Raw genomic sequence first — 22,879 nt, 5'->3', positions numbered from 1 at the left:
ACCAGTCAATGGTATTTGTGATGCACTTTTGAATGTTCAATTGACTGAGTTTCATGTTTAGTAAATAAAGTATAATAATAATCGGGGCACTTGGTACCATGTCCAAGAATTTTACAAAACACATCAAGAAATTGCAGCTTCCTGCAATAACACCAGCAGAACAACAACAAAAAAACCTGTGCTACTAGGAACTTCATATATTTTAAGAAGATACTTGGTTGGTACCCAAGACACTGGCAGTATAAACCATTAGCACCAGTCAATGGTATTTGCGACACATCTTTAAATGTTCAGTTGACTGAGTTTCATATTTAATGAATGAAATAAATAATAATGAAAGGGTTGTGCTTTACTTAAACATGGGAAAACGCCCTGTGTGTGAAAATGAAGTCAGAGGAAGATGAACTTGGCAATAAACTTTGGGACAAAAGAGGACCATAGGATGGTTGAAATCACAAAGACCCCATCCTGTGTCATGATTATAGCCGACTTACCAGGGCTTCTTACTCAAACTAGAATCTCCCTCTAGCCCTCAGCCCGGACTAAATTGTCCCATCCCAGAAGTAGCATAATATTTCTTGCCATCACATTCCATGCAAATATTGAGACATGGTGGGGAGGCTGCCAGTAACATGGGAGCAGCCTTGGATCCACATCATTCTGATTGATTTGCCAGGTCTCACCTGGCACCACTTCCTTATCTAATGGCTCCTAATTAAAAAAAAAAATCCAAAGCATCCCAACAGGTTTTAATTGGGTATGCCGTGTGCTCTAATTGATAAGGGGGGGAGTAAAGGGGGAAGCCCTCCATTGCTGCATTTTTGTGAATTGGGTCTCTGTCGTTCCTCCTTGACAGCCCAATATCGCTACGCGTTAAGGGTGTTGTGTGAAGGCTCCGTGTGCGGCCAAATTTTCCTCCCCGCCCCGGGACGGCAGTGAAGCTGCCGTGTGTCTGTGTGAGGCCAAACATTTTTCTTAGTCCGCTTGGAAGAGAAGTAAATAAAAATTCGCCTCCGTTGATGGCCTTCTTGGTCAGAGAGAGCAGAATTGCGCAAGCATTTTGTTCGGGTTGCCGGGGAAATTGCCCAAGTTTTCAACGCAAGGCTGCAAAAGAGGGAAGCCGCTGACATGCCATTTCTTAAACCGGGCGCACAGAGGGATATTTCTTTGACAGCTGCAGCCGCAAGGAAAAGGCAAGGAAAGGGTCACCATCCCTGCAGAAACGCGCAGCCCGGCGTCGCCATTGCATTCCTAACTTGAGCAAAACCTTCCGGCCCACACACACAAACACACACACACACACACAGCCTCCGCGGTTTCGAAAGAAGGGACCCCCCCCCGTCCCCACCCCACGCTGTTCCTTCTGCTCCATTAAAAGTTCAGACTTCGGACACCATCGCCGGCTTTGGCCGCACTGGCTAGAGACGTAAACGGGGAGGAAGGGAAGGGAGGGAAGGAGGAGGGAGGGACGATTTCCAGCTCGCCTCAGCTCTGGGTAGGGAATCGGCCAGGGGTGAAAAAAGGAAGGCGCGACCGTCGGAGAGCGCGCGAGCCCGTAAAACCCTCAGCCTAAGGAGCGGAGAGCCGGAGCCGGAGCGCCCCGGGGGTAAGTAAGGGCTTGGTGCGAAAAACTGACGGGGCTCTCCTTGTCACTGGGGGTTTCCTCCACACTCCGCGCGTGCGCAGGGAGGTTCTAGTGAGGGGGTGAGGGTTTGTTTGAGGCTCTCTTTACCCTTTTTGGGACCCCCTCCTCCTTTCCGATGTTTCTGGGCAATGGGTTGCCTCTGCAGTCTGGAAAGCGTTGCGCCTCCAGAGAGGATCCAGGACACAGAGGCTTTTGAGACGTGTGGGGTGGATTCCATCGCTCGTTTTAATCTAATTCAATCTAATTTAATCTAATCTTTATTATTGGGCACAGGTAGCCCTCAGCTTGCAACCGTTCGTTTAGCGGCCGTTCAAAGTTACAAGGGCACTGAAAAAAAGTGACTTGTGACCGTTTTTTCCCCCCTACACTTAACTGCAGCATCCCCATGGTCACCTCATCCAAATTTGGCCACTTGTAACTGACTCAGATTTATGACAGTTGCAGGGCCCCTGGGGTCACATCGGCTTTTGCGACCTTCTGACAAGCAGAGTCGGTGCAGAAGCCAGATTCGTTTAACAACTAACTAATGCAGCAACTACAGTGATTCACTAAGCAACTGGGGCAAGAAAGGTCATAAAGTGGGGCAAAATTCACTTAAGAACTGCCACGCTTAGCAACAGAAACGTGGGTCTTAATTGTGGTTGTGCGTCGAGGATTACCTGTACTTTGCCAGCTCTTCGAACTACCAGTGGGAAGGTAAAGAGATTGGCTGGATGCCGATGGAGTAGTTGAGTAGTAATGTGTTATAGTTGAAAGGAAGTCAGATGTCTTGACCAGGGTTGAATCATCCTCCAGCTACACTGGTTTCTCTGTCTTCTGCACTAGAGAAGGCAGCTGTCAATTTTTAAAGAATATTTTTTATTCCACCTTTAAGTACCGTAATTCAAAGTGGCGAACGTACCAATACGCCCATTTCCTCCTATTTTCCCACAACAACAACAACCTTGTGAGGTGAGTTGGGCTGAGAGAGAACGACTGGCCAAAGTCAACCAGCTGGCTTTATCGAAAGCATGCAAAAAGCAGTGGCACTAAGTGCTTGGCTGCCACCAAAGGAGAAATTTTCAAAGAAGCAATGAAGTTGCTTCCTCAAATGTTATGTGCAAATAAGTGTGAGCCCTGTTGCTATATATATAGACAGGCTTCTCTGGTTTAGGAACCATGTCAAAATGCCACAGCTGACCCTTGTGGTTAACTCAGTTCCTAATATCTACGGCACACCAAAACATCCGTTGCCTTTTTAAAAAATGGAAGGAGTGGGTGACAAATATTTGACTAAGTTTGTCATGTGCCTATATTCTTATGACCCAGAAAAGAAGGGAAGTGTAACCAGTTGGTCTTAGGATATCGATATTGATTTTGGCCCCATCCAAAAGTAGCCTTTTGAGGGGTCCTTGATGTACTCTAATCTTGGTTGTTTTCTTGCAGGCGTTTCATTAGCCTAACCAGGTAACATCATCAGTGCTAGTCAATGAAATTATGTGTAATGAAACATCTGCAAGAAAACAACCAAGCTCAGAGAGCACCAAGGGGCCCTTATTTCAACTCTGAGCTACAAATATTTTCTTTTATTGGCAGTCTGTTGAATTTTGTTTCAAATGTTGCTGGTGCCCATTGTTGTTTTGCTTCAGCTAATGAAAATTGTTCTTACTCTTTCAGCTTTCTTAGCTTAAATGAGAGGGCTTATCATTATTTATTTTGAGTTTTTCTACTCTGTGGTTTGCCATGCCACCACACACACATACAAAAATAGAGGGGACACATTATCAGAAAAATAATTTTTTTAATTTCCTAGTACTCTAATGCAAATAAATAAAAAATAATGGTATGAGCATTCAAACTTTTAAATGTGGTTTTCTTTCTTCCTTCGTTGCTTTGGCATAATTTGTAAGATGTTAGTGTGATATAGAAAATGCTTTAAAGAAAATAGAGAGCAGGTAAGATATGATTCTTTGCTATTAGAATTCTGAGATCAGGCTTTGGTGTTTGAATTAGTATTTTTGTCTTTTCAGAAAAGAACAGAAAAACAATGAATGCATATATATTCAGCTATTATTTAATTCAGTTTTGTGGACATTCATGGATATTTACCAACATGTTCATCAGATTTCTTTCATTTGGGGAAGGTAGGCTCATGTCATACATTTTACTTTTTGCTAAAGCTTGTTAATAAACAAATTAAGTATTAACTGAAGTAGATCTAACAGTGATATTGCTCTAGAAATTTGGACTTGAAAGTATAGAACCCTTTTTACCCATATATAATATGCATGTTAAATTCCCGCCCCCAAATGTAAGAGAACCATTGTATTTATATTTTTATTCACTGAGAAGCTATTTTGAAATTTAAAAAATAGTGACAATAGAACTATAAAATCAATCCAAATCAGTTTCCTGGTTGTTGTTTCTTAAAATTACATTCAGGAAACCATGGTTCATTTGTTTTTAAATATCCATTTATCTCTCCGATGATGGTCTCTTCATATTTTTCTTTGAAATCATGAGAAAAAAAAGGCTATCAAAATGACAGCCTGACCAAGCAGTCTAAGTGCTGCCCCTTTTAAAATTGTGCTTTATAAGATGTTGCACACAAAGGGGATGAGGTGAAGTGCCCTGTCATGCCTGCCATTTTGGCATTATTGACACCTTCGCTTACAGATAAACCCTGGGGAAGAAAGTGTAGGCACTGTGGGCCTAATCATGTCTTTATTGCAGTGTTTCCTTCAGACCCACATTTCTGACTTCCTGGTGTGGAACAGATGACTGAACGTGAATTATAAACATTAGCCTAAATGGAAGAGTAGTTCTGTTCACAGTTGGGATTCAGATGGTTGTGTGAAATAGGGTTGATTTAATCCCAGTTCCTGAAAAGTGGAAAGATTTTTAAAAATAAAGAACCAGTATTATAGATTAAGGCAAAGGTGCTCTAACTCTACAGTGTCAAACCCTGTAAATTGGAGGTGTCAAACTCGTGCCGTCATGGTGTCCTCACATTACATATCACAACTTTTTCCCCTTCACTAAATCGGGCATGAGCCTGCCCAGTGCATGACGCATCCAACCTGTGGGCCACAAGTTTGACAACCAATGATAAATGCAGATTCATTCCCCTTATGAATAAAACAAACTATGATTATGAAACTATGAATAGAACAAGCCAATGGGGTGGTTCAGCAGTTAAGATGCAGGGCTTGTCTGCTGGAAAGTCCGCAGCCCGGATTTGAGACCAAGTGTCACGCAAGCTCCTGTCCTTACCCCAGCTCCTGCCAATCTAGCAGTTTGAAAGCATGCAAATTCAAGTAGATAAATAGGTACCACTTCAGTGGGAAGGTAAATAGGTACTTCAGTGGCCACATGACAGTGGAAATGTTTTCGGACAACATTGGCTTAATGGCCTTGAAGCAGAGATAAGCATTGCCCCCCTATAGTCACAAATGACTAGTGGAGTCCTTTACCTTTTTTTAATGAAAAGAACTGGTAGTTTGGGCAAATGGTTAGATCCATGGGTTTAGCCATTTCTCAAAAGTCAGTCCAGGTTTTGCTGTCCATATTAAGGTAGATAGATATTGGATGGATGGATGGATGGATGGAGGCAGAGAGAGATCTATAAGTTGCTTATAACCTCCTTGAATATTATGATCTATAGTTTGAAAAAAAAGTTAACTAGGGAAGTAGCGGTGTGAGCCAACAAACTGCTTAAGACAATACAATTATGTGTGTTACTTTTGGCAATTTCAATTACCCAAACCTGGGTCTTTTTCTGGGTGATTCTGAATGGAAGTGAGATTAAAAAACAAATTGTCCCCATACTTTTGCAATATATATTCATTGACAATTATCAATCTTAATTACGTAAGGATTGGTTTTGGAAGAAAGTTCTTCTCTTACATGTTTTGAACTGTTTTTGTACTTTTCATTCCTTTTTCAGTCTTAGGATCCCCCAAATCCCCTAATATTTTATCCTTTTGTGTACATAAAATTATCTGCTACAATGTCCTACCTGTCAATGACTACTTCAGCTTCAACCACAACAATACATCAGCACACAGTAGATACAAACTTAAGGTAAACCGCTCCAAGCTTGAGTTCAGAAAATACAACTTCAGCAACAGAGGGGTCAATGTCTTGAATGCACTACCTGACGCTGTTGTTACATCCTCAAACCTCCACAGCTTTAACCTAAGACTGTCTACTGTTGACCTCACCCCATTCCTAAGAGGTCTGTAAGGGGGCATGCATAAGCACACCAAAGTGCCTCCCGTCCCTGTCCTAATGTCACCATTTATTTGTATCCATTTCATGTATTCATAATCAAGTTTATGCTTATATCTGTTATCTCATACATGCTTGCCAAATAATAAATAAAAATTTAAAAAATTCAATATGGGAACATCCAAGCAGGCTTGACATCTCCCAATTACAGGCAACTTTTAGCAAGATTAATTTGGGGTTCTTTCCTTTAAAACTCCGTTTTCTGCATGTCCAAGTTTATGCAATTCTGAAGCAATTAGTATAGTTATTCCAGTAAAACTCAAACAATTAATCATCTAGGGACTTTTTTTCAACCTTTTAATTCCTAACACATTGCATATGCCCAAACCATTTAGTTTAATCAACTGATCAAAGTTGATCACGAATATTGGAAAAAGAGAGAGGTTGTAAGTAATTATAACTGACTGTTCACTTCCTATATAACAGAAATGACATCAGACCAATCCAGTTAAAGTAAATCATGACTAAGTTACATTAAATGCACATTAATCAAATGGATTAAAGTCCAAGTGAATAACAATTGCTGGGAGACCGGCGATCTGAAAACCCTATAGCATTTAATTGCACTGTAAAAGCTTTGAGCCCATTTTTAGAACATGTGGAACTTATTACTCAAAGGAAAGCCTAACATTTTGCATCTGAAAATGCAGAGGAAATGATCAGTCAGTGTATAATCAAGGATTGATATAGCAATAAATCAAGTCCCAGCAAAAAGAACTATATTGAATAATGGCCTATTATTTTAATCGATTTTACATGAATATAGTCTACGTAAAACTGAACTAGATTAGAATGCACAGCAGCTCAAATGTTACTACAGACAGTACTTGGGATAAAATTACTAGTAGATTAACAGAATGATTTGTTATCCAAAGAAAAAAGAGAGAGAATAGAAGCCTAGCCATTTTTAGGAGGGGGCAATAATTCAAATTCCTGGAAATTTAATTCATAAATTTGGTCTTGAATTACTTTCCCATATTGTCACCAAATTAAATGCCATGTATTCTACAGGCCCCTGTTCCACAGGCATGATTTCCACATTTCATCTAGTCTCCTTTGAAAACCTTGTAGAAAAAATTTGCACAGTATTCTCTGTGCCAAAACATACACAGAGACAAAAACATCCAAATGTTCAGGAATTATTATTTATATATGTACAGGAAATCTTCAAAAATCTTTAAGGCCAGTTTTGGAAAGTGGGCAAGTATTAACATCCTATCCTCTTGAAGGTTAGTGGGAAGAAGGAAGAATTTGACAAAGGGAGTGTCCTAAAAGTTTAAATCAGTGTTTTTCCTTTTGCATCTGTAGATTCTGTTGCAGACACTTTCCACTCTATTGGACTTGGGATGCGTATTTGCCAGCTAGCCTCTATACTAGAGCTTCTGCATATTTGGTTTGGCATTGAGAAGGATCAGTTTTTCCCAAGATTCTTACAGGTATGGGCAAACTTATAATCATATTCAAGAAGATTAGGACTTTGGTATTTGGAATTCAATCTTCTTTGATTATTCTTACTGTTGCATAAGATCCTACAGCAGACACTTATGATGAACCTGAACAAACCCAACTTGGAAAGTCAATGAGAGAAAGTTCATACATGACTGTTTATTCACCATGGGAAAGTAAACCTATCTGTGTGCACTTCTGGGGTTATACAGTACCTGAAAGCTGCCTCTGATAATTTTCACACATGCAGTTTATGTTGCCACTAACTACTGAAGGAATTAGGATTTGTTGCCTTTGTTTTCATTACTATGTGGGGAAAATAATTGAATTAATTTCAATCACTCTGTAAAAATAGTGAACTTATCTAGGAATCCAGATATGAATATTATTCATTGGAGTATCATATCCAAATGGGGTGATTGCATGTTTCTCCTCTCAAAAGCATCTAAGTGCTAGTTGCATATGAATTTCAGGTTACACATCCTCTCACTAAGTTTAGCTCCTGTCCTTTGATCAGGGAGAAGAGTCTCTACTTCCTGTAGATGTTCCTGGAATCTAGTTTTCATTGTATCCAACTACAAAATGAGCTAAATCATGCAGTCAGGTTTTTTTAATGTTTCATGTTTTGTTCTTGCCAACCTTCCACCCAGCATCTTTATTTATTTATGTATTAAATTTATATGTGGTTTATGATCACACTATCATACTAGAGCCAAATCAATCAATCTTGGTAGCTAATACTCAGATGTTCTGAATCGTTTAGATAGAGGTAGTCCTCAACTTATAACAGTCCATTTAGTGACTGTTCAAAGTTATAAAGGTACTGAAAAAAGTACCGTTCGTACTTTTTGTACAGACAGTACTTATGATTGATTTTCACAGTTATGACCATTGCAGCATCCTTGTGGCCATGTGATTTACATTTGGATGTTTGAAAACTGACTCACGTTTATGACAGTTCAGTGTCCCAGAGTCATAGGATCCCCTTTTGCAACCTTCTGACAAGCAGAGTCAATGGGGAAACCAGATTCATTAACAACCCTGTTACTAATTTAACAACTGCGGTGATTCACTTAAGAAATGTGGCAGGAAATGTCATAACATGGGACAAAACTCACTTAACAAATGTCTCTGTTAGCAACATAAATTTTGGGCTCATTTGTGGTCATAAGTTGAGGACTGCCTGTATAATGGCTTTGGCCACTGCTGCAATAAGCCACTGGTTACTTCAAATTATCTTGAAAGTCCTGGCAAAATAACACACTGTTTAATTACAGTTATCAAAGGCTACCAGGAAGGAACACATAAGATATCCATTCCAATAACCTTATTGGAGCAAAAATGAATGAAGAATAATGGATCTAACACAGTGAAATTATGGCTGTTTTCCTTTTCTGCCTTTTTCTGCCCGGAGGTTACACTTCCTTTTAATAGAGGTTCTAATTGACTAGATGCTCATAGCTGCATACAATTAAGTTAAGGGATACACATGGCCCTAAAGGCCACAGGTTGTCACCTCTGCCCCTATCAAGGCAAAGGAGCATTTGGAAAATAGTTGTTTTGCAAAACAGTCAATTTTGGATACCAAAAGACCCCTGCAAAAGGAAAAGGGCATAAGTCAAAGAACAGAATTTGGAATGGTTTTTGTTTTCTTTTCTTTTTTTAATAGAAAAACTGGTTAATTAGTGACTTGAAAGGAAAGGGAGAGAAACAAATTAACCAGAATGAAGATAGTTTATTTGCATTTCTTCAATAGAATTTGGATTTGAGAAAATGAATTTGTAGGATAAATAAGAACGAAGGTATAATCAATATGCCACACCAATGCACAAGAGAGTGACATTTTAAAAATAATTTTAGAATATGCTGATTTTCTTTAGTGGATAGATTGACAGCTTTCATTTCAGCCTAGGCTTCTGATTATGCTTTGGGTGTAAAGAATGGCTGTAATAAATATAATGCTGAGTCAGAAGGTGCTTACTCCCACGTAACACACATTAGATTTAGCGAGATTGACAATACAATATACTCAGATTATAATAGAAGATGCATTGTAGGATGACCTATTCACTACATAGATAGGGAATTATAAATGTTTAATTGTTTACCTGGAGAACATAGTTGTTGGACTGTATGAGATTTACTTTTGACTTTTTAGGATAGCACTTTTCAATATTTTTCTCAGTCTATATCCCCTACATAACCCCTTTTTACTAGAACTCATAGTCAGTGGTGGGATTAATTTTTTTTTACTACCAGTTCTGTGGGCGTGGCTTGGGCGCGACATGGCTTGGTGGACATGGCAGGGGAAGGATGCTGTAAAATCTCCATTCCCTCCCCACTCCAGGGGAAGGATACTGCAAAATCCCCATTCCCCCCTGATCAGCTGGGACTTGGTAGGCAGAGAATAGATGGGGCGGGGCCAGCCAGAGGTGGTATTTACCAGTTCTCCAAACTACTCAAAATTTCCACTACCGGTTCTCCAGAACTGGTCAGAACCTGCTGAATATCATCTCTGGTTTTAAGTCTGAATTCTGGATACCATTTTAATGTTCCCAATTAAAAACATGGGTAACAAAAATGCTCAGTTCACAGTAGATCAGCGTTTTGGAAGAAAGCTTAGTATAGATGAAAAATATGATCAGAAGACAATCAGATGGTTTTAGCAAATTTTATAAAAGCTGCCACTTTTGATCGTCAAATGATTCTCTATACACTAAACCTGCATCATTCTTTTCTCATTAAAACTGAGGAAACTATCTTCTAATACAGGAATAGGCAAGGTAATGCCCGTCAGATATTTTGAATTTAAATACTTATTAGTTAACATGGCTATGATGTCAAATAGCAATTCATTATTGGACTTGGAATTCAAAAGATATGCAGGGCAGAAGTTTGGCTATTTCTGACATAATGTTTCGGCTCAGTCTATCATTTTAATGTTTCCTAGTATTCTATATGGTGACAATATTTAGGCAATATAAAAATGATACCAAACTGTCACAGTATTAAATAGGCAACAGATGTACAGTACTGATATCCAATCATTTCTAGTTCAAACCTTTCCTCTGCTTCTTCCTAACTGATCTTAGACAAACTAAAATAAGCTACTTTTTGACCACATCAAAAAGAAGAAAAACGTGTTTATACAAATCATTAAAATCATTTTTAAGCAGCAAATTAAAATGAGATATGATATCATATTATCTAAACTTGCCTCCAGGGATACAAAGATGATTCAGAGGTTGAGAATTGATAAATTTGATTTGGCCAGCTTTAAGAGTCTGTTATATACATGTGTCCTTCCTATGAGCATTTTTATTTTCTTTTGCAACAGTCAAGGCAAATAAATCCAGAGTTTTTCATGCATAATTTCCAGATTCTTGGAATATAATTTAATGACAGATTAGCATCTTTAAATCTTATCTTCTTCCCAAGAACTTGATTCACTAGCTTGAAAGGTATTGTCAGCGAAGATGACCGAAGCATGTGCACAAATATTTCCCCAAAGTTATTGTAAATTGTGCTATATAAATGTACTTTTTTTTGCTTGAGTTTCTTGAGTTAGGAGTGAAATTTAAAGATTAGAGTCTCTTGATGGCACAAAACATTTCACACCCGAGATAAAAAGCAAGATGTTGTTCTCCCTCTCTATTATAAGAACTGACCAGCCCAGCAATTCAATTTATTTTGACACGGCTGCTGCTGAGCTATGGCTTCTCTTTTGTGGGTGAGGGTGGAAAACTAGTTAGGGAGCCCAGTGCTTTGCCTTCCAATTCTTGGATACTTTTTCCTGGATTTAGGATCAGCTGCTTGAGACAATTGTGCTTAAAGACAAAAGCTGGCTTTATTTGGATGAGCTAATTCTATCCCTATATACTACATGTTTAAACGGGATTCAGCAGTTTTATTTCATTTTCTGTGACTGTCTATTTTGTGGTCTCACTAGCTCTTGCTTGCTGACAAATGTTATATCTTGCAGCTATGTCAATGCGCCATTGTTGCTATTTTGTCATGCTGTATTTTGCAATCAGACCGTGCGATATTCTTGCAGCAGCTAACCAGGTGGTCCCCAACTTCTTTTCAAAGGTGGCATTTGCTGTCTGTTGCTGGTTTTTCAGTTTTGTCTTTGAAGCATATGGTTCTTAAGACTTGATCTTGTACAGTCAGGATTAGACCCTCTGTCTCTTTCTTCAATTTTTCCAGCTCTTAGTCATTGTCAGATTATATGCTTTGACTGCTATATTTTTTTTATTTACTGGCCATGTAATACTTTGCCTTGCCATGTCTCCTTCCTGTTTTCCATTTGGTCTTTCTTGTAGGGCAGTTCGGTCTCTCCAGTACTCAGTAAACCTTCGTAGCATACTAGCTTCCATGTCCTTCAGATATTCTTTCAATGCCCTTTTCTTGGTCTTCAACTGTTTGGTGTACTTGCCACCTTCCATTCTCACCTATCTTTCTTGGCATGTAGAATCTGTCAATGTTCCTACATGGACGAAAGGCAAGATTGATTGTCATTATGTTTCCAGTCATTACATGCAGAGCTAGGCACTGTGGTCTTTCATAGTTGACAAATGGAAATTTTTGTTAATATATAGATTTTATAAACACTGTCTAAGGCTTTTTGGTATGGCACCAACTGGGACCACCATAACTGACATATGCCATAATCTTTCAACTTTGATTTTTGGATCTTGATAGTTTATGATCTTATCCAATTCTTTCCCTTCCATTCTACCAATCCTTGGTATTGCGACATCAATTACCCACTTTCTTTTTTTTTCAACCAGAGTTTAATCTTGTGTGTTATGAGCTAAGACCATATCCGTTTGTATTCGGCGGTGTAAGCGGCGGTGGTGAGACCCCTCCTGAAGAACCCATCCTTGGATCCAGCTGTCCTCAACAACTACCGTCCAGTCTCCAACCTTCCCTTTCTTGGGAAGGTTGTTGAGAAGGTGGTGGCCTTCCAGCTTCAGCGGTCCTTGGAGGAAGCAAGTTATCTCGACCCCTTCCAGTCAGGCTTCAGACCCGGTTACAGCACAGAAACCGCTTTGGTCGCATTGACCGATGATCTTTGGAGAGCCAGAGATGGAGGTCACCCCTCCATCCTGGTTCTCCTCGACCTCTCAGCGGCTTTTGATACCATCGACCATGGTATCCTTCTGCGACGACTGCGGGAGGTGGGAGTGGGAGGCACTGTGCTGCGGTGGTTCTCCTCCTACCTCTCGGACAGGTCGCAGTCGGTGTTAGTGGTGGGGCAGAGATCGACCCCAGGCCCCTAACATATGGGGTGCCGCAGGGTTCGGTCTTATCCCCCCTACTATTCAACATCTACATGAAACCGCTGGGTGAGATCATTCGCAGGCATGGGATAAGATACCATCAATATGCGGACGATACCCAGTTGTATCTGTCCGCCCCGTGCCAACTCAATGAAGCGGTGGACGTGATGAACCGAGGTCTTGAGGCCGTTATGGACTGGATGAGGGCTAACAAGCTTGTACTCAACCCGGAAAAGACCGAGTGGCTGTTGTGCTTCCCTCCCAACAATTCGACCAGTACTCCATCGCTCAGGCTGGGGGGTCAAATTCTACACCCCTCAGAGAGGGTTCGCAACTTGGGGGTCCTCCTGGATCCACAGCTGTCCTTTGACTACCATCTGACGGCTGTGACCAGGGGGGCATTTGCCCAGGTTCACCTGGTGCGCCAGTTGCGACCCTACCTGAATCGGGAGGCTCTCACAACAGTCACTCGGGCCCTTGTGACCTCTAGGCTGGAATACTGCAATGTGCTCTACATGGGGCTGCCCTTGAAGAGCATCCGGCGACTTCAGCTAGTCCAGAACGCGGCCGCGCGAGTGATCGTGGGTGCACCTCGGTTCACCCACATAACCCCTATCCTCCGCGAGCTGCGCTGGCTACCTGTTGATCTCCGGGTGCGCTTCAAGGTGCTACTAGTCACCCATAAAGCCCTCCATGGTAGTGGCTCTGCGTACTTGAGAGACCGCCTTCTGCCAATTACCTCCCTGCGACCAATTAGATCTCATAGATTGGGCCTCCTCTGAGTTCCATCTGCCAGCCAGTGCCGGCTGGCAATTACAAGGAGGAGAGCCTTCTCAGTAGTAGCTCCGACCCTTTGGAACGATCTCCCCGTGGAGATTCGTACTCTCACCACCGTCCAGGCCTTCCGCATAGCCCTTAAGACCTGGCTAGCCCGTCAGGCCTGGGGACAAAGATAATTGCCCCTCCCGAATGATGAATGAATGTTGCTCATTATTTTATTCTATGTTGTCTGCGTTATTGTTTGTATACCCCTCCCTTGATTTTATGTAAGCCGCCCTGAGTCCCCTCAGGGAAAAGGGCGGCCTATAAATGTTAATAAACCTCTAAACCTCTAAACCTCTATTCAAAAACTCACACTATTTTAATCTGCTCATTTTTACTACTTTTTCAACTATCTATTCTCACCACTTTTTCATTATTGGCAAATGATTGTTTTAACAGATGTTCCAGTGAATCATTTTGGTGACTGCAGTGCCACTGTTTATAATATGTTTGTGCATAAACTGAGTATATGATTGGAGTATGTAATGAATGAGTATCACTCATTCAGTGCTATTATAATGTCTAACAGTCACCGAACAAACGGTCAGCAAGCAGGAATTATAACACTGAACATTTTGTTCAGTAATTCAAGACAGGATATATCATATTCCCAAAGCCAGTTTTTGTCCACAAGTTTGTGGCAATGATTAGGCCATTAACATACTGACTGATCTAAAGTCTCTCTGAGACTTTTCATAATTGAAGGTGAACTGTAACCTGCATTCTTGGTTTCTGCCATCACCCCTTTTAAAAATGTGATCTTTCAGGGATAATCAGATTAGAATTGTGTCTGGACATGACACACATTGAATAAATTGCATTTTTCATGGGGGTGGTGAGATGGGAAGGCTAGAGGGAGAAATCTTTCTCGCTAGAACAGAATGTGAACAGAATTTCCTAACCAAGTTAGGATTTGAAACACACTATATATTTGTAAATGTTGTTTTAATTGTGGGCTATTAATTGATTTAGGATCTGCTGTTGAACTGATTAAGCCACAAAGTAGCATCTCAGAATCCTGAATGTATGCTTAAAAAATGGGGAATAGAGTATAAAGGTAGAGGGAATTCAAGAACAATAGTACAAATGAAAAAGAAGGAATTTTTGCACACATTTTATAAGATAATGGCACATGTTTTCAGTGTTTGGCATCTGGTTTTAGAAAACAGGATGTGGAATTTGGATTTTGAACTTCAGTCTTTTTAAAAAATGAAAACCAACCAAATGAATATGAAAATGCACAATTTCAAAAAAGTATCTACAGGTACCCGTAGTCCTTGTTTGCAATTAAGTAAAACTAACTGGGAAATCACAGGTGCTCAACTGTGCTTTCTTTTTCTTCACTCTCTGCCCTTTGTTAATGCTTATTCTAGTGATTCATAGCATGATTTTATGGCCTTATTTCATCTTTCCTTTGCTTTTACAGACCTATGATGGTAATAAATGTGAAGACGTTGCAAAGTTACTTTTTCATCACTGTCTAAACTGCAAAACGTTGCTAAACCAAGCAATAAAAACAAGGATTACCTGCATATATTTAACTAAAGAACTAGTATTTTACCCCAGTTCCAATATGTAGTTAAACTTAATTCTGATTTGCATAAAATAAGTCACCTTCACACTGTATTCATATACTCAAGGTTCTGCAAACCTGCTACCCATTTTTTTTATGGCAACTCAGTTGTTTGGAAATTTAGTGAGAGGGCAAATAATGCTACTTATTAATGGATAATAATCTACTTTGCAAACTAAAGTTTTCTAAGTTAAAATAGCAGAAGCATTTAATGTCAAAATTAAAATATAGAAAAAGTGTATTTTATTGTCTTAGTATTTAGTGCATCCAATGCTGCACTGCTGCAGCTGTGTTTATATAATACTCTGATTAGATAAATATTTTTTAAATTCATCATGGTATGTGAATTCCGCCTCCGTGCTTATCAATATATCAAAACCAGAAAATTAGGGTGAATAAATAACTTAATTGATTGAAGGGCTTATGTCACACAACTACAGGCCACTTGTCTTCTACGATACAACTTTTACCATAATGGAAAATAGTATCTCCTATGGCTGCTTTTATCACACTGATAGTCCCAAGAGAATTAATTGAGAAATAAACTATTTGACTTTTTCCAGATCACAGAAAGAATTGTCATCTTATTTGTTGCAATAGCAAGTCAAGAAGAAGTTCAAGGGAAGGGCATTGTATGTGTCTTATTTTTCCTTTGGAGTTGCATTGATGTCATCAGGTGAGAATTTAATGCCACTCCTGTGGAAACACAGCCAAGATGTTCCCCATATTTATCTTCCCTGTATGGAATTCACTGAGAGGTTTCCTTTGCAACATAGCTCAAGAAGATAAGGATGTGCGTTCTCTTACCAAAAACATTTAACTTTTCTAGCTATAGATCACATATTGTCTTCTTTTATGGAACATTATCAATAGAAAGCAATAACCAGAATATTAGAATCCAAGATTTTGATAATATCAGAATACCCAGACCATCTGAATACTGCAAACATATTATTAATTAAATCATTTGCTTTAGACTCTGTTGATTTCTGAGAATTGAGGCAACACAAAAACATTGTATGATTCAGTGAGCAAAAATGTAAGCAAACTAGTTTCTCGAGGTTCCTGCAATTTATTGGAACTAATAAAAAACAGAAGGTCACTGCTGATTAACTGTGATTTCTGTGAAACCTAGCAAATGTTAAAAGAGTTGACCAATCAAATCATCCTTCCCAAATATGCTTTTACCTTTTGGTCTGTTTTCAATTTGGCCGGGCAGGTCGGGGATGCTGCAGTCCCCATTTGGCAAAGAAGGTCAACTGGCGAGAACAAGGACCTTCTCTGTCGTAGGTCCCAGCCTCCTGGAATATTCTTCCTTTGATATCCAGTTGAGTCCAACCCTGTTAGCCTTTCATAAGGTTATGAAGATAGAGTTGTATTCCTGAGCTTGGAGCCTTGAGTGTGCAAAGGGCTTTTTTTTTTCTTGGTTGCATTAACATCCATAGTAGCAGCTTTCTTTGGTGCCAACTATATTTATTTTGTAGTGTTTTAATTGTTCTAATAGTTTTAATTGTTCTTATGTCTTATGAAGTACGCCACCCAAGATTACTTGTTGAGATGAGTGGTTATTAGAAATCACATACATACATAGTACGTCAATCAATCCTCTTGACCAGGTTTCAAATATAATCATTTCATCATTTCTAGTAAACAGTCTTCTAAGTTGGAACAATGGCATTTATAACACAACTGCAGGGAACCTGGGTTATGAAGGCTGCATGGGATCTCTCTGACCCATAAACAACCAGTACTAATCATAATGATACCATATGCATTATTTATTTGATAATATGGCACACAACACAACTCCCTTGCCTTGATTTTCCTTCTAGGTACACATACTGCATATTATTGGAGACAGGGATATACTTTCAGGGACTTGCTTGGCTCTACCACTCGCTGTGGATTCCCTTCTATCCTCTCTCTGTTTTGGCTCAAGGTAAGAGGAGGAAGAGGCTATAATTTCTGAGATTGCAATTCTGCACAGGTAGTCCTCACTTAATGACTCTAATTGGGGCCAACATTTCCATCACTAAGCAGAATGATCATTAGGTGAAACATTACGTGAATGCATAGCAGTTCTGGCAGTGGTTGTTAGGGGAGGACCATGTTGTTGTTAACTGAGGACCTCATGTTTTTGTCATGCCCTGTTATACTTGCCTCCATTCAACACCCTCCTCGCCTATGGAGGCACCCATCTCTGCCCCTTTGATCATTAGCCACACTCCATTACACTCCACTCTTGGCCATCTTTTTCCTCCTGCGGCTAATGATGCATTCCTAGTTGACCCTTCGTGCAAACTTGTAAAGAGTCAGCAAGTGCCTCAGCCAGGTACACCTCAATAATGGGAGGAAGATGATGGTGAACATCAGCTGAGGGTGGCAGAAGCAGGCGATGGTAGAGTGCAAGATGGCCAAAAGGGCAGAGATGGGGGAGGGAAGATATGTGGGGAGGGAGTTGAAGTACATGCTGTGGTCGTTTGTAAATGTGGATGGGCTGTCTGGCACCCATATGACCACAGGGGTGCTTCAGCGACTGTATTTTTGAGGACTGGCTGTAACTGCCATTCATTCAATCCTACTGTAACTTGAAATAGTTGCTTAACAAATGGTTGTTAAACAAAGACTGTTTATACCTGTATATACCTAATTAGCAGTAAGTTTCATTGGATCATTCAACTTACAACAGTTCATTTCGTGATTGTTCAAAGCTATAGGTACTAAAAAAAGTGACTTATGACCATTTTTCACAGTTATGACCTTTGCAGCATCCCCTTGCTCACATAATCAGAATTTAGAAGCTTGGCAGCTGACTCATATTTATGACATATTGCAGTGTCCCAAGGTAACGGGATCTCTTTCTGTGGCCTTCTGACAAGCAAAGTCAATGGAGTAGCAAGATTCACTTAATAATTGTGTTACTAACTTAACAACTGCAACGATTCACTTTACAACCGCAGCAAGAAAGGTAGTAAAATGGGGCAAAACTCACTTAACCAATGTTTCACTTAGAAACCTAAATTATGGGCTCAATTGTGGTCATAGGTCGAGGACTACCTGTAGATGTTTATGGGCTTGTAGAATGTGTTTATTATTTGCAGTAAGATAAATATGATGGCTCTCCACAAGAAAATATTTCCAATAAAGAGTCACATACTTTGCAAGGCAAATATTATCCAGCAACAATTGTTCCAAAAGTTGATAATTTTTTCTGTGATGCTACCTCTTGGAAAAATGATTTCTCTAAAACAGCATGGTGTGTGTGTGTGTGTGTGTATCTCACAGGAATACTCCTTCAAATCAGCTTCAGTTCTTTAGAGTAGAACAGGAGCGTCCAACCTTGGCAACTTTAAGATGTGTGAACTTCAACTTCATGGTGGATGGGGAATTCTGGGAATTGAAGTCCATAAGTTGCCAAGGCTGGGCATCCCTGTGGTAGAAGAAAGGATTTGTGCTCTTCCAGGTGTACTGAACCACAGCTCCCAGCTATTGGCTATATTGTATAACTATGAAAATTGGGATTCAATTTAATCTGGAGATTAGCCACTCCTGTTCTATAATGGAAATTGCTAATTGTGAATCTCTAGTCCTGCTTGAAACCTGAGCCTAACCTATATCCATATGAATTGAATGTATTATGCAGAAATGAGACATTTCTACGTATTTGGAAATTTTCACTTGGCTGATTTTTCTTTTTTGTCCCCCAGCATTTGCCATATATGAATCATTGCCTCACTTTGAAACCTCAGGCACTTACTCCATCCGAATAATCTTTCCATTTGATCTAACTATTTACTTTCCCTATGTACTGAAAATGTACCTGGCAATGTTATTTGGGGGTAAGTTCTTTTATTTCTTAGCAAATATACCATAGGATTTATCTATAATGCATTGGCAGGATTGGATAATACACTCTCATCCCTCACTGGGGCCTGATTGGTATATGAAGTTCTTTATTCACATAAGCCGCTGCTCTCTCATTATACCAATGTGGAGTTTAGAGGTATTCAGCACAGTTACATCAGATTCATGGTCAAACTATATACTAACTCTGAAACAGCTATAAACAGATGGGTACAGTATATATTAATGCAAAGCTCTCTTCAGCCATAGTGTGTTTTCCCACAGATACTGAATCCCAAATGGAAATAATCATGCCTATTTCTTTAAATGATTTAAATGACAATATATTTTCTAATTGTCAGAAGTGGGCTATTCTATCGGGAGCCATGGTCGCACAGTGGTTAGAATGCAGTATTGCAGGCTAATTCTGCTGACTGCCAGGAGTTTGATTCTGACTGGCTCAAGGTTGACTCAGCCTTCCATCCTTCCGAGGTGGGTAAAATGAGGACGCAGATTGTTGGGGGCAATATGCTGACTCTGTAAACCGCTTAGAGAGGGCTATAAAGCACTGTGAAGTGGTATATAAGTCTAAGTGCTATTGCTATTTTGTGTGTTCGGCTATTTGGATATATGTATACTTATATATGTACTGTTCAGAACACAAATTAATATTGCCTAACACAGAGATGTCAAACTCGCTGTGTCACGTGACATATTGCGACGTTTGCCTTCGCGGAGCTGGGGTGGATGTGGCCTGTGCATGATGCATCCGGCCCACAGACTGTCAGTTTGACACCCCTGATCTGAATGATCAAAAAGAATGAGGATTGTCCTGCTCTCATGGTGATTTTCCTAATACCATTTCAAGTAATTTTGAACCTAATTTCCATCTTCATTTTGGTAGTAGGCCTAATACACATTTTAGTTTTTCTGAATATATTAAACAATAGGAAACAAAGAATCTTGGGGGACTAAGCAAAGATCCCCGTGGTTACTGAATCAGGAAAATGTGCTATTTTTTAAAATAAAATATAAGTTGCTATAAGTTAAATAAATAATTTCATTCATTTTAATATAAATACATTTGAACCAACTTTAAGGCCTGAAGATTTGGGAGAGAGACTATTATTTGATAAGAGTAATGCTATTATGTGTTTTTTTTTCTTTTTATGTTTCAAACCTGCTTTGGTTTGGGTTTAGGTGCATACTTCATTATTCAACATCTTTATATGGAACGGAAGACTTATCTAGGAAGCAACAACATCAAAGAGAAAAGAAGCTAACTCATGACAAATTTCATCTTCTATGAAACAGCCTTTGCAACAATTACTAAAATATCAAGATCTAGTCATTTGGAGATTTCAAATTTTAAAAAGCATACTACACTTTCTTAGCAATTAGATCGTGGCTCACAGACTTTGTATACAGAGGCACACCAGGCAAAATCAAAAGAATTCCTTGACTGCTTAAAGTTAAACATTTTCAATAGCTTCTCATTATATTCAGTGGAATGCAAAAGCTACGTGCTCTGTTGCTGTTACAGTTAATGAGAACATTACCTCATTTAAAAAGGCAGGATGTTATGTACATGTATGTACATAATCTATATATATATATCTATACATACATACATACATACATACATACATACATATATACATATATACAGAGAGAGACAGACAGACAGACACTGGAGAATTCTTTTAAAGTTATCTAGGAAGTGTTCATTGTTTCGGATACTGCCAAAAAGCACCACAGCCAAAAATGACCTTATTCTTCCAACCTAAGTTTTTATCAGTTGGTACCTTTGAAGAAATATTATGTGGAAACCAGAAAGAATAAAATAATTTGATAGCAATAATTAACCTTTTTAAAAGTAAGATATATTGTCCAGCACTTTGTGTGCACCTGAAATTTTGATTAAGTGTCTGGTGATATGTTGCAAGTTGTAACATGTATCAACCCAGCTACAGATAAAACAGGAATGGGCTTTCTATAACTCAGGAACCTTATTTATTCCCAAATCTGTATTTTGCTATTATTCTGGAGCTTCTTAGAATCATGCCATTGAATTTAATGGCTTCTTCTCATTAACAAATTCAAGAGGTTCTTGTCAGCCACATGATTTTAAATATGTTTTTAGGATTTTCAAAATAAGTATGCTAAGCGTTTCAAAACCTTAAAACTCTGATTTCTTGTGTTCTTTCTCTCAATCAGTCACATCCTTTTTCACATCCTTGCTCGGGTTGAAAAAATATCTTTAAAATGCTGCTCATCCCTGTGATAAAGTGTATGTGTGAATGTGTTCCTTATGATTAGACTTTATATAATAGTAGCAACGTTTTTGAAAGTCCTCCAAACTTCAATACTGATTGCACTCTCCTTGTGACTTCTTTTTAATCTACATCTTTCCTTGGGCAAATCCTCCCTTCCCTTGTTCCATAGTTGCACTCCATTTCATAAATGCAGTAACCAAAGATATTTAAAGGAAGAATAAAGTCTGCTGAAATGAGTGGAGATTTTAGGGAGATAGAAATATTGAAGTTCAAAACATTGGGAGATGGGTAGGGATAATAGATAGAGACATCTTGATATTAATCAGGTACAGAAACCAGAACTTTTTATATGAATGTTGTTGGATCAAACCCCAACATATCTCCATCAGTTCTCCTGTACCTCTTTTTCTGGGAAACTTTCTTTTGATCTGAGGCTTAAATATAGACTAGGGTGCTGGGATCCTCTTCCGTGTCTTGTCTATCACCATAACTGAAGTATTTTTTTTAAGCCTGTGACCTGATATTTTGGAGCAAATTTAAATGCTTAAGGCAAGAAAACCTATCTCTTGGCCATACAGAGGCCTAATTCTGATTAAAATGGCACACCTCTGATTGAACTATAGCCCTCCATACTTGTAGTTTCATTAATGTGTATGAATCTCCATCTAAAACATTTTTTCCAAAGAGAAAACCAGTGCAAAATAGGGTCATTTATTTCCATGTTGAAGGAACCCTTGGGGAAATACTTTCTTGTCAGCCTAATTTCCTTGGTACCGATAGTGGCAGTAGGAATATCAATAAACAGTGGTTAGCCGCATTGTCTAAGAAATAAAACACATTCAAAAGTTCAATTTTTCAAAACAATATCTTTAATCTTAACACACCGAAGTTGTCAAGTGCAATGGTGACCAACCTTTTGTGAAATCTACTTGCCTTGTTTAAACTCCCTTACCTCCCACTTTCTAATAGTAATTCATTCATTCTTTCATTCTTTCTTTCATTCTTTCTTTCATTTTCCTTCCTTCCTTCTTCTCTTTCTCTCTCATTAATAGAACAAATGGTATATATGCAAATACGGAGGATTTTTAAGTATCTTTCCCCAGGAAAGATAACAATATGTCTATAACAGAAGCTTGTATTCCATAGCATAAAAGGTTTTTAGCAAGGTATGTATCACCAACAGATACGGTATCTGTTTCTTCAAGATCCCTACCAGCCATAAGCTTTTGTCCATATTGCTTTCTTCTTAAACTCTGGAAGAGATCTCAGGGCCAATAAAGAAGCTGTTAAAAGAACACACACAATATCAGCAATGGAAACAGAAACAAGTCTTCTACTGTTGCCTGCCTGAAAGAATTTGAAAGTCAATTAACTTCACGGGTAAAACTCCCTTGGATTAAATCAAAGGCCCATCAAGCCCAGCCTTCTTTTTCTGAGAGCAGCAAGTGCTTACGGGAAACCCACAAACAGGAACTGAACAGAAGAAACATTTGAGTTCTTCAGATCAGAAGGTAACTACTATAAGCCAATAAGAGGCTCGTCCTCTAGGAAAAGTATTTATATGAACAACATTTCAAAGTCCCTGAAGTAGTCTTTTTTAGTAGATGTTAACCAAATTGTTGCAGCCAATACAGGCAAAAGTCTGAGACCTGAAGTTGAAAGAGCCTACCCCCAACTGTCCCACAACATTATAATGTGCTGTGTAAAATAAGTTTAAATAACT

General features: G+C 39.1%; 2 protein-coding genes across 2 annotated transcripts in view; one reads left to right on the top strand and one right to left on the bottom strand.

Annotated features, from left to right (window-relative positions):
* The first annotated feature begins 1,415 nt into the window (after positions 1-1,415).
* Positions 1,416-22,152, top strand: HACD4 (3-hydroxyacyl-CoA dehydratase 4). The gene is made up of 7 exons (XM_014057749.2): positions 1,416-1,606; positions 3,655-3,768; positions 7,223-7,350; positions 15,601-15,713; positions 16,870-16,976; positions 18,745-18,876; positions 20,081-22,152. The coding sequence occupies exons 2-7, from the start codon at positions 3,672-3,674 to the stop codon at positions 20,161-20,163; spliced, it is 660 nt and encodes a 219-aa protein (XP_013913224.1). The 5' UTR covers positions 1,416-1,606; positions 3,655-3,671; the 3' UTR covers positions 20,164-22,152.
* Positions 22,146-22,879, bottom strand: part of FOCAD (focadhesin) — a 155,932-nt gene continuing 155,198 nt past the window's right edge. Inside the window, exon 44 of the mRNA XM_087716118.1 lies at positions 22,146-22,439. Coding sequence (XP_087572244.1) covers positions 22,366-22,439 — 74 coding nt within the window. The 3' untranslated portion in view covers positions 22,146-22,365. The remainder of the gene's footprint in view (positions 22,440-22,879) is intronic.

Source organism: Thamnophis sirtalis, unplaced genomic scaffold, assembly GCF_051295495.1.
Source record: "Thamnophis sirtalis isolate CommonGarterSnake01/CBP01778 unplaced genomic scaffold, rThaSir2_p1.2 scaffold_5, whole genome shotgun sequence".
NCBI classification, from domain to species: Eukaryota; Metazoa; Chordata; class Lepidosauria; order Squamata; family Natricidae; genus Thamnophis; species Thamnophis sirtalis.
The sequence above is the reverse complement of the archived record's forward strand: the minus strand, read 5'-3'. Positions and strand labels throughout refer to the sequence as shown.